At 35.9% G+C, this 18,017-nt stretch overlaps 1 protein-coding gene across 4 annotated transcripts in view; it reads right to left on the bottom strand.

Annotated features, from left to right (window-relative positions):
• The window catches only part of TBC1D8B (TBC1 domain family member 8B), a 56,591-nt gene that overhangs the window by 17,367 nt on the left and 21,207 nt on the right, over positions 1-18,017 (bottom strand). For 3 of the 4 annotated variants that reach the window (XM_035006651.1, XM_035006667.1, XM_035006655.1), the window contains exons 6-10: positions 15,683-15,890; positions 14,490-14,657; positions 8,653-8,802; positions 7,944-8,094; positions 7,059-7,273 (exon numbers count right to left, since the gene is read on the bottom strand). In XM_035006651.1, coding sequence (XP_034862542.1) covers positions 7,059-7,273; positions 7,944-8,094; positions 8,653-8,802; positions 14,490-14,657; positions 15,683-15,890 — 892 coding nt within the window. The remainder of the gene's footprint in view (positions 1-7,058; positions 7,274-7,943; positions 8,095-8,652; positions 8,803-14,489; positions 14,658-15,682; positions 15,891-18,017) is intronic. The other variant, XM_035006661.1, reaches the window with a different exon arrangement.

Genomic DNA, 18,017 nt, shown 5'->3' with positions numbered 1-18,017 from the left:
TTTCTCAGGAAAGATACACAGCAATGAAAGTATTCAGTCAAAGAATGCTGTTTTTATTTTTTTTCATTTTTTATTTTTAAAGATTTTATTTATTATTTGAGAGAGAGAGAGGGAGGGAGGGAGAGACAGCATAAGTCGGGGGGAGGGGCAGAGGGAGAAGCAGGCTTCCTGCTGAGCAGGGAGTAGGATGCGGGGCTCAATCCCAGGACTCTGAGATCATGATCCGAGCTGAAGGCAGGCGCCTACCTGACTAAGCCACCCAGGCAGTACCAAGAATACTACTTTTAAACGACATATTACTGCCAAATTGTATTCCAGAAAGACTGTACCAATTCATATTTCTGACCAATAGTGTTTGAATGTTTATTTCACTCCTTCTTTGCCAATACTACTGAGAATTGTAATAATTATAATTGTCCTTGTTGATTTGATAGTAAAAATAGTATTTCATGGTTTTAATTTGAATTTCTTTGAGGCTGAACTTTCCTTTCTTGGCTTTATTAATCCATCTGTACTTTTGGTTCTATGACTAATCTTTTCATGTTCATTGCTCATTTTTATATTTTAATACTTTTCTTATAGATAGTTATGTGTACTAAGGATGTCGATTATTTGCCAGATCTGGCACAGTATTTGATCTCAAGTTTAGGTTTTTTTTTTTTTTAAGATTTATTTATTTATTTGAGAGAGAGAGAGCGCGCATGCCTGAGTGGCAGGCGGGGGTGGGGGGGTGAGGTGGAAGGGGGCGGGATGGCTTGGCAGAGGGAGAGTGATAGAGACAATCTCAAGCAGACTCCTTGCTGAGCGTGGAGCCCAATGTGGGGCTGATCTCAGGACCCTGAGATCACAACCTGAGCCAAAACCAAGAGTCAGACGCTCAACTGACTGAGTCACCCAGGCACCCCTCAAGTTTAGTTTTTACTCCATCAATTTTCCTGTTCAAGAAGTCATAATGGGAGGGGATGTCAGTGAAAATGGCAGAGTAAGTCCCTCTGAAAATGCTCTCCTCTATACAGGCAACAAGAACACTGGTGAATATTGTCAGAATCAATTTTTCAGAACTCTGAAAATTAACCAAAATCTTAGGGCAATTCAGAAAGCATTTATTTAATAAAATGGCTGAATCTCAGTAAAAAAGTGAGCTCTTCGGCATTTTAAATTACCCTATACCCAGCCCCCCTCCTCAGCTTCATAATAGTCTTAAAAACCAACATTCCAGCAATCGTGATTAAAAACACCTAGCAGACAGCCACCTTAGGGAACAGACAGGGGCTAGAGCTCTTTAGGAGCCCCATTTCCACATAATTGTCATTATTTGACCTGTCTGGTGGTTTCCACAGAAAGACGCCACTCACAAGGCTGTGTTTATTTGACCTAACACAGGGTTCACGGTAAGCAAAGAGCCTTTTCCCCAGAGTGTTTGTTGGAAACAACTGGAGACAGTTATTGAACAAGTATGTGGCTTGCTGAGCAAATGGATAACAGTTGGGCCAAACAATAGGCTAAGAAAGGGTTAAAATGAATAGCTGGGGAATGAGATATCCATAGGGGCCGAACCAAAAAGATAAAAAGCAGAGAAAGGACTCAAATTATTAAAATCAGAAAACAGTGAACATCACTACCAATCTTTTTTTTAGAGATTTTATTTATTTATTTGACAGAGAGAGACATAGTGAGAGAGGGAACACAAGCAGGGGCAGCGGGAGAGGGTGAAGCAGGCTTCCCGTGGAGCAGGGAGCCAGATGCGGGGCTCAATCCCAGGACCCTGGGATCATGACCTGAGCTGAAGGCAGAAGCTTAACGCTTAAGACTGAGCCACCCAGGCACCCCTATTACTACCAATCTTAACAGAAATAAAAAGGATTATAAGGGAATGTGATAACAAATTAGATAACCTAGATAAAATGGATAAAATCTTAGAAAAACACAAACTACAGAGATCAAATTAAGAAGAAATAGAAAAATCTGAATAGACTTATAACAAGTAGAGACTGAATTAGTAATGAAATAATTTCTTGCAAAGAACACTCTAGGAACAGATGGCTTCACTAGCAAATTCTACCATTTAAAGAAAAATTAACATTAATTCATTATAAACTCTTCAAAAAAACAGGAGAGGAAGAAATACTACCCAGCTCATTCTTTTTTTTTTTTTTTTAAAGATTTTATCTATTTGCGAGAGAGAGAATGAGAGACAGAGAGCATGAGAGGGAGGAGGGCCAGAGGGAGAAGCAGACTCCCTGCTGAGCAGGGAGCCCGATGTGGGACTCGATCCCGGGACTCCAGGATCATGACCTGAGCCGAAGGCAGTCGCCCAACCAACTGAGCCACCCAGGCGCCCTACCCAGCTCATTCTATGAGGCCCTGATACCAAAACCAAAGGTATCTTAAGAAAACTATGTATCGATATATTTTATGAATGTAAATGTAAAAATTCTAAACAAAATACTAGCAAACTGAACCCAATAACACATAAAAAGGATTATACACCAAGATCCAGTGAGATTTATCTTGGAAATACAAGGTGGTTCAACATGTGAAAATAAACTAATGTAATACAGGATATTAATAGAATAAAGGGGAAAAATCACATGATTATCTCAATAGAGAAAGAAAAATTGTTTAACAAAATCCAATACCCTTTCATGATAAAAACACTCAACAAACTAGGAATATATGGGAACTTCCTCAACCTGATAGAGGACCTACCAAAAAAACCCACAGCTAACATCATACTTAATGATGAAAGACTAATTGCTTCCCCCTAAGATAAATAGTAAGACAGGAATATGCATTCTCACTACTTCTCTTCAACACAGTACTGAAGGTTATAGCCATGTCAATTAGTCAAGAAAAAGGAAAAAAAGATATCCTGATTGGAATGGAAGAAGTAAAAATATCACCATTCAGATTCTATGGTTTTATATGTAGAAAATTCTAAGGAATCCACAAAAAAATCTACTAAAAATAAGCTCAGCAAGATTGCAGTATACAAGATCAGTATATATAAAAATCAATCTTATTTCTATATAGTGGCAGTGAACAATCCAAAAATTAAATCAAGAAAACAATTCTATTTACTATATCAAAAAAATAAAATATTTAGAAATAAAATTAACAAAGAAGTACAAGGCTTAGGCAGTAGAAAACTATAAAACAACTTTGAATGAGATTTAAAAAGAACTAAATAAATGGGATAGATATTCTGTGCTCATGGATTAGAAGACTTAATATTGTTAATATATAGTATTACCCAAGTTCATCTACAGATTCAATACAATGACTATCAAAATCCCAGCTGGCATTTCCTTTTCTTCCCAGAAATTACCAAGCTAATCCTAAAATTCATGTGGAAATGCAAGGAACCCAAAAGAGCCAAAACAACCTTGGAAAAGAATAAAGTTAAAGGACTCACATTTCCTTATTTCAAAAGTTACTACCCAGCTGTAGTAAAAAAAAAAAAAAAAAAAAAAAAAGTGTGATACCAGCATAAGAACAGAAATATAAATCAATGAGATAGAACTGCAAGTCCAGAAACAAACCCTAATATTTATGGTCAACTGATTTTCAACAAGGGTGCCAGGGTGATTCAATGAGTGAAAGAATAGTTTCTTCAACAAATACCACTGGAACAGCTGGTTATCCACAAGTAAAGGAATGAAGCTGAACTCCCTCCACACACCATACACAAAAATTAACACAAAATAAATTTAATCATCAAAACTATAAAACTCTCAGAAGAAAACATAGCAGTAAATCTTTTTAAGCTTGGATTAGGCAATGGCTTCTTAGATAGGACATCAAAGGCACATACAACAAAGAAAAACAGATTGGACTACATTATTAAAACTTAAAAAAAAACAGATTAAATTAAAACTTTTGTGCTTTAAAGGACGCCACCAAGAAAGTGAAAGGATGGGATGCCTGGGTGGCTCAGTCGGCTAAGTGTCTGCCTTCAGTTCAAGTCATGATCCCTGGGATCAAGTCCCACATCAGTCTCCTTGCTCAGCGGGGAGCCTGCTTCTCCCTCTACTTGCTGCTCCCCCTGCTTGTGCTCTCTCACTCTCATTCTCTCTCTCTGGCAAATAAATAAATAAAATCTTTATTAAAAAAAAAGAAAGTGAAAGGGCAACATATAGGGTAGGAGAAAAAATTTGCAAATATTATATCTGATAAGGGATTGGTATCCAGAATATATAAAGAATTATTAAAACTCAACAATAACAAGATAAAGAACCCAACTTTACAAATGAGCAAGGGATTTGAATAGCCATTTCTTCTAAGAAGACATACAAATAGTATATTAGGGAAATGGAAATCAAGACCACAATGAACTACCACTTCACATTCACTGGAATGGCTATAATCAAAAAGACAATAAAAAGTGTTATCAAGGATGTGAGAAATTGGAACCCTCAGTACGCATTGCTGGTGGGAAGATAAAATGGTGCTGTCTCTTTGGGAAATAGTTTGGCAGTGCCCCCAAATGTTAAACATACAGTGAGCATATAACTCAGCAATTCCACTTCTAGGTATATACCCAAAATAATAAAAAACAATGTCCACACAAAAAGCTGGACATGAATATCCATGACAGCATTATTCATAATAGCCAAAATATTGAAATAACACAAAATGCCCATCAACCACTGAATAAACAAATGTGGTATATCCATACAATGGAATATTATTCAGCCATACAAGGGATGAAGTATTAATGCATGCCACAAAATGGATGAACCTAAGTGAAAGAAAGTAGACACAAAAGACCACATATTGTATCATTCCATTTATATAAAATGTCCATAATAGGCAAATTCATAGAGGTGGAAAAGTAGATCAGTGATTGCCTAGAGTTGGGGGTGGGGTGAACGGGAAGTAACAATGGATATGGAGCTTCTTTTGGGGGTGATGAAAGTGTTTTGGAATTAGGTAGTGATGGTGGTTACATGACATTGTGAATATACTAAAAACACTAAAGGATAAAGTTTGTGGTATGCGAGTTTATCTCAAGATAGATCAAAGGAAAGTAAAGGAAAGAGGAAAGAGAGGGAGGGAAGAAAGAAAAGGAAGAAAATAGATCAAATAGCTGGAAGGAAAGGAGGGAGGGAGGATAGAATGAAAGGTAAATAAGCAAGCTAGTCAGTTAGTCCTAATGAGTCAGTACGGCTCACATGGCTTCTTGATCAAAAGCAATAAAACCTGCTTAGCAAATTCAGACTTTTCCCAGGCTTGAATGATTCTGCACGATCTTGTCCCACACAAACCTAATTCTTGATTCCAACATGAACCTAGCCATGGCAGGCTTATTCTCACCTGAATGGTATTACTTATATTATTACCTTAACTCAGAGTAACTTTCCTCTTGCCCTCCATGTTTCTAACCTTACTCTCATCTTTTAGAGAGTTTTATTTATTTATTTATTGAATGAGTGAAAGAGAGAGAGTGTGTGTGAGCAGGGGAGAGGGAGAGAGAGAGCATTTCAAGCAGACCCTGTGCTAAGCTTGGAGCCCGACTTGGGCCTGATACCACAACCTTGAGATCAAGACCTGAGCTGAAACCACGGGTCAGATGCCTAACTGACTGAGCCACCCAGGAGCCCCTCTCATCTTTTAGAAGTTAAAAGCAAGTGCCACCTATTTTGAAGGTGCCACTACATGACTACATATAGATAACGTCATAGACTCTGTGTTAGTTCTTTGAGGAAAGAAGCACTTACACTTCTTTTTTACCTCTCAAAGATCCTAAAATACACTAAATACTTGTAATTTAGGTGATCCATTCACTTAAATTGCTTTTCAAAAAAATTCTCTATTGATAAGATTAATGAGTAGATGATAGGATTGATACATAATCATTATGAGTGCTCAGCTCATTATAAAGGAATGTGTGGCTGAGAGTACTAGCTATCCACCACAATCCAATCTCCCCTTCTTCCATAGTATCTGGACATATATGTGCTCAGTCACACTCTATTTTGCAGACTTTTTTATAAATAGGTGTGGCCATAAGACCAAGATCCTCCAACATAATGTGGATGAAGTGATGTACACACGTTCTAGGCCTACAAGCCAATAAAATCTACCACGATTGTTTCTCCATGTTCTCTCCTGATTCCTGTGAAGGGTAATGACAATGAAGGAACATCTTGGAAGCCATGTTTTGAAGATGACAGGGCCTGCTGTCAGCCTAAGTCCCTGAATAATCTCATGAAGGAGAGCTGCCTACTGACTTAAATACTTGCTCTTCTCTATTAATTCCTTTGAGGAAGCTTCTATTGTGTTTAAGTTATTACCTGTTTGAGATTATTTGTGTTAGCAGCCTAGCATCCCTAATTAATATAGTGTGCTCCTAAAGGATTTTTTTTTCAGTGATTCCCCCACTACCTACAAAATAAAATTCAAACTCCTGACCTATCCCAAACTACCTTATTGATTTTTTTTCTCTATCTACTTCGCTTCATTCACCCTACATTTCTACTAAACAAAACATGGTTCTATATATATTCCATGTTTACCTCCCTGCGTTTTGTTACACTGATCCCTTTACCTAGAACATTCTTTCATTCCATCTCCATACATCCAAAATTCACCAATTATCAAGACCTACAAATGCTACCTCTTCCATGAAGCCATTTCTGATTCCTCCAGATGAAATTAATTTATCCCTATTATAAATCTTAATAGAACTTTACATTTCTCTAATACTTTGCCCCACTCGTTTTTATTTGCTAATGAATATGTTTTAATACTTACTCATCTGTATACTTTCAAGGGCAGGATCCTTATATGATTCATCTTTACATGTCTTAAGCACTTAGCACAGTATCTTTTATAGAGCAGGAATTCAATAAATATTTGTTAAACGTACAAGAAAAATGAAGTAATATCAATTCTCTTAAGTATTCCCACTACCATCCTACTTAAAAATACTCCCTATATCAATCTCAGCCCAACCTCTGTCTTTCTTATCATAATTTTCAAATTAATGGAGCTCTATTTAATGTGATTTTACCATTTGGAACATGCATAGAGATGGGTTTATAATGAAGCCATACCTGGCAGTATCCAATTTTGGGATTCCTATATGCATAAGCAGTGAGTACCCGCCTCAGAGCAGATATGCCAGTGTCACTCTGAAAGGCTGGGTGTTCAGGCAGGGAGCGACGCAAATCACGTTCAATTTCTTCAGTAGCCAAGTTGCAGGTCCCTAAGGACTGCTCAACCACTTCAGCATAATAGCCAGGATTAGCAGCCATGTCATTAACAGCACCTGTACAGATGATTGCATTAACATACAAAAGAAGAAGAATGTAATAAACCTATTTATATATTTGCATATATACATAAAGATTTGGATTACTTTAAATTTAGCTTTATATTCAAGTAATGTCCTAGTACAAACAAAAGGCTTCACTAGAATCTATAACATCAGGATACCAATTTTATCCAATAGAATTTTCATGAACTGTTTTTATCCCTTAACTTTCCTTTGACACTAGAGATAGAGATACCTCCAATTAGCCATATCTTGCCTAATAAACTAATTTGCTCAGACAATAGATGTGTGGATATACAGGTAAATACATGGAACTACCTTATTCTCTTTGACTAATCTGAACTCATGATGAATAAGTCTTTGTTCCAGCCATCTTTGTAATTATTCTTACTTAGTGCATAACTTCTAGAAGGGGCATAGCTACTGTCTGTTAATAAAGTGAATATATGGGGGCACTTGGGTGGCTGAGTTGGTTGAGCGACTGCCTTTGGCTTGGGTCATGATCCCAGGGTCCTGAGATTGAGCCCCGCATTGCGCTCCCTGCTCCACGGGGAGCCTGCTTCTCCCTCTCCCTCTGCTGCTCCCCCTGCTTATGTTCTCTCTGTCAAATAAATAAATAAAATCTTAAAAAAAAAGAAAAAAATAAAGTGAATATATGTAATACCTGAAAAAAGCATCCAGAGCTCTCCTCTTAAAGTCTCTGGAATCCCTCTTACAACCAGATCTCGAGTCTTTTTGGTCCGAAACATGCTAATACCACGCCCACATTCTGCAAATAGGATGTCCCATGACTGTTCCTTCATCTTTTCTTTCAACTGTAACAAAAAATCAACCAAGTAAACATGGTGAGAAATTAACTTCTTTCAAATAATTTGAAAACTCTCTTCACTGTGAAACAATACCTATGGAAATCAAGAACACAGGAAGTCAAAATCAGTATTGACAGAGGGGCCAAACACTGGACCACTCATCACAAATCTTCCGAATCCATGTGAGCATAACAGCTTTAATTTGCTATTTTAATTCTTACCTAAACTCATATAAAAATGGGAAAAGCATTATACTTCAGAGGTAAAGCTTTGAACCATCATTCTCCCCCAATCACCTTGATTTTAGGATTATTGACAATCCATGCAAATAAAACCCAATGTTCAATTTTCATAGTTTATCTTAATTCTTGATAACAGCCCTTTTGTTTGTTAACAGCCCTTTTGTGTAATTGAATGAAACAAGTCACACAATAGTACCTGCTGGAAAACCTTTTCAAGCACCAAAAGAGGAGTTTTCAGTTGTGATACCTTCTAGTCTGCTCTAAGATTTTTATTTTTGATCAACTGTTTCAGTCCACAGATTTAAATATTTTGTTTTCCTACCATTTTGGAATTAAGAGTCTCCAAATTCTGAGGGTGAAATACTGTCATTAAGGCTTCAGTGTTCACAGTTTTACTGCATTCTCTCTGACATGTCAAAGATCGTACTTCAGTATTATCAGATGGGTCTGTAGAATCAGAACTAATAGGAATCTGAAAAAAAAAAAATGTAATTGTCCCAAATGTATGCTTAAAAGTTTCTGCAAGAAGAAAAAGTGCTAATGCTTTATCTGTCATTTATAAACCACAATCAATCTACATAATAAAGATTAAAGCGCTGTCTCAGAGAGACATTGTTTTTCTATCAAAATTAGAGACGTCAACAAATCAACATCTAGAACAGCATACTCAGGACTTCAGTGAAACCACTCCCCTACAAAAACAACAAAATACTGGCAAAAGATTTAAAAAATACCAGTTCAGAGCACTGGAAATTTACCAAAGGCACAGGATGAACTGAAAAGCATCTATACAAGTGAAACTAATGAACTGTAGTAGGAACAGTAGATTCTGTGAAGTTTTGACTTGAGGCTGTTCTCATCACCCCTCCCTCCCAAGCTCAGAGGTAATGGCAGCCATGAAAGCCTGCATTAACACAGCCAGTGGATCTTTTGGTTGATCACTAAAATCCCCATCCCCAGAACACAGTATTTTGACCAAACTAACAGCTCCCTAGAAAATCTCCATTCCCAGGGTGTTACTTGATTTGATTCAGAGCTCAGGTCTTTGAATGAAGAAAGTCCCATCCCCAGGGCATTACAGAAGGCCATAGTAATCTGCTGATAACATCACAGCTGCCTAAAGCTATGATTTCAGTTTGGGGCAAACAAGAGCCTGGCTAAAAATCTAAAAGGAAGATTCAGATAACCAGATAAACACAGGGAACTTTGAAAGATTCTAACATATTCTTGGAGATGTAGATGGACGTATGCATGTACAGGGATGTGAAACTGCCCAGGAAAGAAACGGGACAGTGGAAGGCCCCAGTCACTCAATTCTGGCTGACTTTGTGGAGGTAAGCAATGAAACCGAGGCTGATTTATAAACTGTCTGAAGTTTGAGGTATACCTTCACATAAAGATTCCCTTGGTAAAAAGTAGAAACCTTAATGGTTCAAGGCATTTAAGGAGCTCTTCTGACCCATCATTGGCTGACCACCAACTTATACTGACTCATGGGGGTAATCCGAGAAAGCCAGGTTTAAAAATAAAAACAAGAACTATTAAAAAAAAGCAACCAACAGAAAATGGCTTTGAGAGTTCCAGTTGATTTTGTAAACTAAGAATGTAAAGTAGCTATTGTAAATATATTAAAAGAATGAAAGGAAATTATGTTTTAAAAAAAATAAAAGACCAAGTTAAAAAGTGGGCAAAAGATCTGAATAGAGACCTCACCAAAGAAGATATAAAGATGACAAATAATTATATAAAAATGCTCAATATTATATCATTGAGGAATTGCAAATTAAAAAAACAACGAGATACTATTGGCCATTAAAATGGCTAAAATCCGTAACACTCACAGAAAACAAGTACTTGCTGCTGAGGATATGGAATAAGAACTCTAATTCATTGCTGGCGGAAATGCAAAATGGTACAGCCACTTTGGAAGATGGTTTGGCAGTTTCTTAGAAAGCAAAACATAGCCTTACTATATGATTCAGGAATTGTGCTCCTAGGTATATACCCAAATAGTTGAAAATGTATGTGTACACATACATATCCGCATGTGAATGTTTATAGCAGCTTTATTGATTGTTGCCAAAAATTGAAGGCAAACAAGGTATCAAGAGGTGAATGTATAAACACTGTGGTATATCCAGATAATGAAATATTTTTCAGCAATAAAAAATGAACTATCAACAAAACATAAAGAAATCGAAAATTTGAACTTACTAATAACATGTAAGGACACTGAATCTGTAATCCAAAATCTCCCACCAGAGAAAAACCCTGGACCAGATGGCTTAATGGGTGAATTCTACCAAACATTTAAAGAATTAATGCCAATTCTTCTCAAATTCTTCCAAAAAAGTGAAGGGGATGGGAACACTCCCAAACTAATTTTTCAGGGCCAGCATGCCCCGATACTAAAGCCAAATAAGAACACTACAAGAAATTACAAGCCAAAATCCCAATGAATCCAGATGCAAAAATTCTCAACAACATACTAGCAGATCAAACTCAACAGCACATTACAAGGATCATACACCATGATCAAGTGGGACTTATCCCTGGGAGGCAAAGATGGTTTAACATATACAAATCAATAAATGTGATATACCACATGAATAGAATAAAGGATAAAAATAATTTGATCATACCCATAGATGTAGAAAAAACATTTGACAAAATTCAATATCCTTTCATGATAAAAACTCTCAACAAAGTGGGTATAAAAGAAACATACCTCAACATAATAAAGGCCATATATGACAAGCCCACAGCTAACATCATACTCCAAGGTAAAAGGTTGAAAGCTTTTCCTCTGAGATCAGGAACAAGATGAGGCTGCCTACTCTCACCACTCCCATTCAACATAGTACTACAAGTCCTAGCTAGAGCCATCAGTCAAGATAAAGAAATAAAATCCATCCAAATAGGAAAGGAAGAAGTAAAACTGTCTCTGCTGATAAAATGATTTTGTATACAGAAAACCCTGGAGACTCTACCAAAAAACTACTAGAACTGATAAATGAATTCAGTAAAGTTGCAGAATACAAAATCAATGTACAGAAATCTGCTTCATTCCTATACACTAACAATGAAGCAGCAGAAAGTCAAATTAAGAACACAATCCCATTTACAATTGCAACAAAAACAATAAAGTAGGAATAAACTTAACCAAAAAGGTGAAAGACCTGTACTCTGAAAACTATAAAACACAGATGAAAGAAATTCAAGATAACACAAAAAACTGGAAAGACATTCCATGCTCATGGGATGGAAGAACAAATATTGTGAAAATGTCTTTATTACCCAAAGCAATCTACACATTTAATGCAATCCCTATCAAAATTCCAACAGCATTTTTCACAGAACTAGAACAAATAATCCTAAAATGTGCATGGAACCACAAAAGACTTAAATAGCCAAAGCAATCTTGAAAAGGAAAAACAAAATTGGAGGTATCATAATTCTAGATTCCAAGTTATATTACAAAGCGGTAGTAATTAAAACAGCATTGTACTGGTATAGACACACAGATCAATAGAATAGAACAGAAAACCCCGAAATAAACCCACAATTATATGGTCAATTAATCTTTGACAGAGGAGGAATGAATATCCAATGAGAAAAAGACAGTCTCTTCAACAAATGGTGTTGGGAAAACTGGACGGCCACATGCAAAAGAGTGAAACTGGACCACTTTCTTACACCATACACAAAAATAAACTTAAAATGGATTAAAGATCTAAATGTAAGACCTGAAACCATAAAAAATCATCGAAGAGAGCATAGGCAGTAATATCTCTCACATCAGCTGTAGCAACATTTTTATAGATATGTCTCCTAAGGCAAGGGAAACAAAAGCAAAAATAAATATTGGGACTGCATCAAAATAAAAAGTTTCTGCACAGTGAAGGAAACAATAAACAAAACTAAAAGGCAACCTACTGAATGGCAGAAGATAGTTGCAAATGACATATCTGACAAAGGGTTAGTATCCAAAATATATAAAAAACTGAAACAACTCAATACCCACAAAACAAATAATCCAACTTAAAAATGGGCAGAAGACATGAACAGACATTTCTCCAAAGAAGACATCCAGATGACCAACAACACATGAAAAGATGCTCAACATCACTCATCAGGGAAATGCAAATCAAAACTACAATGAGATATCACCTCACACCTGTCAGAATGGCTAAAATCAACAACACCAGAAACAGGTGTTGGCGAGGATGTGCAAGAAAAAGGAACCCTCTTGCACTGTTGGTGGGAATACAAACTGGTGCAGCCACTCTGTAAAACAGTATGGAGGTTCCTCAAAAAGTTAAAAATAGAACTATCCTACCAATACAAAAACACTAATTCAAATGGATACATGCACCTCTATATTTATTGCAGCATTATTTACAATAGCCAAACTATAGAAGCAGTCCAAGTGTCCATGGATAGGTACATGGATAAAGAAGGTGCGGTATTATATATATATATATATATATATATATATATATATATATATATATATGTTATTCAGCCATAAAAATGAATGAAACCTTGCCATTTGCAACAACATGGATAGAGCTAGAGAGTATAATGAGAAGCGAAGTAAGTCAGCCAGAGAAAGACAAATACCATATGATCTCACTCATAATGTGGAATTTAAGAAAAAAACAAGTGAGCAAAGGAAAAAAGAAGAGAGAGACAAACCAAGAAATGGACTCTTGGCAATACAGAACAAATTGATGGTTACCAGAGGGGAGGTAGGTGGTAGATGGGGCAAATAGGGAATGGGGATTAAAGGGTACACTTAAAAAAAATTTCCCTAGCAAACCAGTATACCAACTGGTATTTTGCATATACCTTTACTAAAACCTTTAAAAATGGGAAGAGAAACTAGAAAACCTTAGAACTCTGACATACATCTGAAAAGATGATAAACTCATTTTGAGACAAAATCCTGTCTTACAACTGATCATACCCAACTACTAGAGGCACCTGAGAATTTTGGGGGGAAAATTCCAGTTTTTCGGGTTTAAGAGACACAGATAAATTGAAGGAGAAAGAAAGAGAAGCAGAGCATTAAATTTAACAGAGAGAATGAATCTGAAACGGAGTAGGACAGGAAAAAAAGTGATATAAGCAAGAATATGGAAGCACTGCGAGAGAAACTACCAGGACTGATCAGGTTTTACCTGTGTCCTCAACATCAAACTAAGGAATACCCTGGGTGCACACCTGAAGAGAATGAAAGATTATAAAGTTGGGGCATGAAAATTCTTGATGGTTAACATGAAGATTCTGGGTCTGGAACAGAGATATATGTATCTTTTAATTACATGTTTTCATTATGTTGTTCTATTCTTGAAGAAAAAGCTAGTCTTACCAATACTGCATTATAATTGACTTAGCATAATATTTTTAGTCTCTACTCTGGAGAGGTAAAAGCTGCTATAATCCTATACAAATAATATAGCCAATAAAGCCAATGTTGGCTTTTTCTTTGAATTTTTAATTAAAATACAATAGTTATAATGTGATAAGTTTTATCAATCTATTAAAACATGAATTTCCTAAGCATTGAAAATGAAAATTAATTTGAATTGAAAGTATCTACATTTACATAAAGGACACACTAAATATCAACATCAGTCTCTTAAGCACCCTTCGCCAAGAATATTTGCCTTCTCTAATATTTTACTAGTAAATAGCTTTGTCACTATTTTGCTCTGGGCTATATAATGTAAGTAAGGCTGGACTACTCGATATTAAATAAAAGATATTTAGACTGGTTTAAAATTGCTGTCTCTCTACAGCAGTCAGAGGAGAGTCCTTTTTTTAAGGCCTTATTAAATTCTCAAATATAGTTTGAGTTATTAAAAGCCATGTCACATGAAAGTACAAGATGTGTATATCTGAGATACTGCAGATATAGTCAAGAAAGATCAAATGATAATAATTTTTAAAATACGAGTTCCTAAAAAAGAATAAAGTTCTTAATTCTCACTTCTGCTTTATAATGTGACTTAGAGAATGTAATTTCTTTGGTTTTAGTCTTAAAAAAAAATAAACCTAAGCATGAATAGAAAAAGTACTATGAGTTCCTTTTGAAAGAATGGAGCACATGAAACAAACTTTTTTAAAAAAATGATTTGATTGCTGTATAATTACCTCTGTGCTAACATCGTGATACTGAGTTGAAGCTGCCCCATACTTGAGTCTGAGTTTTGCCACCAGCTGCTCAAAGTCTTTAACTTCACTGAAGCGAAAAGCTGTTTTTCCTTTGATGCTAATGATGACAGATTTGCTGGAATCATTTGTCTTATCTATAGCTAAGACCTGGGGGGTGAAAACATAAATGAATCCCATTCTCCCTTGTTGCTGACGCTTTCAGGCAAAATATGTTTAGCTTAATCTTTTGTGGCTAAAGCTTTGGTCCATGGTATGACTTATTAAGAAATAGACTTTGGGTACTAGTTGCACCACTGACACAAGTAAACTCAGTGCAAGTTATTTCACTTCTCAAGAAAAAGGTTTAATTAACATGTAGCCTTAAAAAATGACAATATAGGGCGCCTGGGTGGCTCAGTTGGTTAAAGCAACTGCCTTCGGCTCAGGCCATGATCCTGGAGTCCCGGGATCGAGTCCCGCATCGGGCTCCCTGCTCAGCCGGGGAGCCTGCTTCTCCCTCTGACCCTCCCCCACTCATGTACTCTCTCTCTCTCTCATTCTCGCTCTCTCAAATAAATAAATAAATCTTTAAAAAAATGATAATATAAATGTAAAAATTCAGGGCTACAATGCTGACAATTTATTTCTAACTTACATAAAAGCTATCAATTATATTCTTTTTGACTGTGTGTATCAAATATAATAGTCTAAGTCTTGGTATTCATGTCATAAATGTCTGGGCGATCATGCTCCATCTTGAGTCATCCTGAACCTTATCTGGTTTGTAAATTTTTAATTTTTTTCTATTTTCACTTTTAATGAGAGCTATAATGCTCTTATCCTAGTAGTACTCTTATTCTGAAGAATACTACTGAACTTAAAAAATGATTATTGGGGCACCTGGGTGGCTCAGTCGGTTAAGTGTTTGACTCTTGATTTTGGCTCAGGTCATGATCTTGGGGTTGTGAGATCAAGCCCTGCTTGGGATTCTCTCTCTCCCTCTGCCCCTCCTTCCTCGCCCCCAACTTGCTCGTATGTGTTCTTTCTCTCAAAAAAAAAAAAAAAAAGATTCTTAAAAATTACTAAAAGGGTGGTGCATATAGAGTTTTCAATAATTTACAGAATTAAATATTTTATTCTGTGAATGATAGCATTTTCAAACTAAAATTGATATGTAACCAAATTTGTATTACCTCTCGTAATGGAATGATTACACAACATAGATTGCCATCCTGGCTAGCAAAGCAGATATAGTTTTCTGAGATGCACATTTTTCCATGAGTGTTAAAGTGGCTGAATGGTACCCATAAGAAACATTCATGTACTTCTTTCAAAGTCTCTTCTTTGGGGAGCCTAAAAAAAGCATTGAACTGCTCACTGTGGGCTCGATTTTCCAGACCTCTGTAGAAAAGAACAAAGAGGGCTCAAATAATGACTTCTAAAGTACACACATGCCCATATTGACTAATCTAAATGTACTCTAAAGCAGAAAGATTAAATATTACATGCTATGTTCTTCAACAAATTATGTAATGGAAGAAACACACGGATTCATAACAAATTCATTTTCTTTGTTCCCTATTCCAATTTTGTTTTATTACTAAATTATAATGCACAGAAGTTAGAGATGATGTAGGACTTTAAACCATCTGTTAAGGAGTGATTTGCTGGAAGATTATTATTATATTATTACATATTCATAATATGCGAATATGGCTAACACCAATATTGGCAAACAATTTTTATATGTAGTTATCAGAAAATCAAGTCACCCAGTTCAAACAAAATAAAAATGAAAAATAAAAAAGAGAAAAATTAAAAATGAAAATTTATGGGATCAAAATTTGGGCAAGAAGAACAGTACATAAAAGATAATATTAAAATTAAGTGAAACAAACACTTAAATGAACATTTAAAAAAATCCATACTAGAGGCAAAATAAAACAACACTGCTTGCACAGTATTGGGCACAGGATAGGTGTCAAGAAATAAAGATGACTTGTTAACTGATATATAAATATATGAATAAAAACCAATTGCTTAAAATAGTACAATTTTTCTAGAGGCAGTAAACACTTGTGTTAAGCAGCAATGCCATCTGGGGTAGTAAGTAAATTATGCAAGTTCTAACTCAAAGCCAACAGAGTTAAAACCAAATTCATCCTTCCAGCATATACTATTTGAATATGTGGCATTTCATCATGTCTTTCAAAATAATTCTGATGAACAGAAAACCACATTAATTTTACCTCACTTAAACTATAACTTGGTGGGTTATTATTATTTTAAAAGATGAGGTCTATTTATATAAATGAAAAGATGTCCATGATATATTATTTTAAGGGGGGAAAAAAGCAGACTATGGAATAATATGTAATGTTTAGTCCCAATCATGTTTTTTGCAAATACTTTTTAATTAATGCATTAAAAAGCCTGGAAGGATATACACTGAAACTAACTATTGCTAATGTGCTTCTATACTGTTTAAATTATAGAAGTAATACATATTTGTAAAAACAATAAGCCGAAGCAATAAAGATACTCAATTTTAGAAAAAAGTCATTTGGAGGCTAAGTCTAAATAATCTATTGTTGGGGCGCCTGGGTGGCTCAGTTGGTTAAGCGACTGCCTTCGGCTCGGGTCATGATCCTGGAGTCCCGGGATCAAGTCCCGCATCGGACTCCCTGCTCGGCAGGGAGTCTGCTTCTCCCTCTGACCCTCCCCCCTCTTGTGCTCTCTCTCCCATTCTCTCTCTTAAATGAATAAATAAAAAATCTAAAAAATAAATAAATAAATAAATAAATAAATAAATAAATAAAAATAAATAATCTATTGTTCTTTTTAACTTACTAGAAAAAAGGATTTAGATATCTATGATTTTCAATAGGCTCTCTTAAAAATACACATAGACAAAAATAGATTTCCTGTATCATTTAAATACAGACTTGGTAATGAATAACTCATTGATAGATGGCTTTTTTTTTTTTTAAAGACCTTATTTATTTGACAGAGAGAGAGACAGCGAGAGAGGGAACACAAGCAGGGGGAGTGGGAAAAGGAGAAGCAGGCTTCCCTCCCCGAGCAGGGAGCCCGATGCGGGGCTCGATCCCAGGACCCTGAGATCATGACCTGAGCTGAAGGCAGTCGCTTAACCAACTGAGCCACCCAGGCACCCTTGATAGATGGCTTTTTAGAGGATATTCTAAGGGAAATAAAATGGCTAAAAAGTTTATGTTTATGGTGGCCAATCAAGGAACAAACTACAAAAACAAATGCTCAACTATAATATAACATAAACTGAATTCCTAATCCTTATAGAGTTCTATTTATAAATCATGCACACTGGGACCTATAAAAAATTCACCTTGCTGATCTATTTTCCAGAAAAGCAGACACACTCACAAAGAAGTCCTTATGTATACAGATTTTAGAAATGGTTAGAAATAGGCAAATGGAACAACCATATCCAGTTAGGGCTATGTAGTAATCACACAACCCTCTAGGTCACTTGCTCTGGTCTATCCATAG

Source organism: Mirounga leonina, unplaced genomic scaffold (genome assembly GCF_011800145.1).
Source record: "Mirounga leonina isolate KUSES-001 unplaced genomic scaffold, KU_Mleo_1.0 Mir_101664, whole genome shotgun sequence".
Lineage (NCBI taxonomy): Eukaryota > Metazoa > Chordata > Mammalia > Carnivora > Phocidae > Mirounga > Mirounga leonina.
This window is presented reverse-complemented; position numbering and strand designations above follow the sequence as displayed.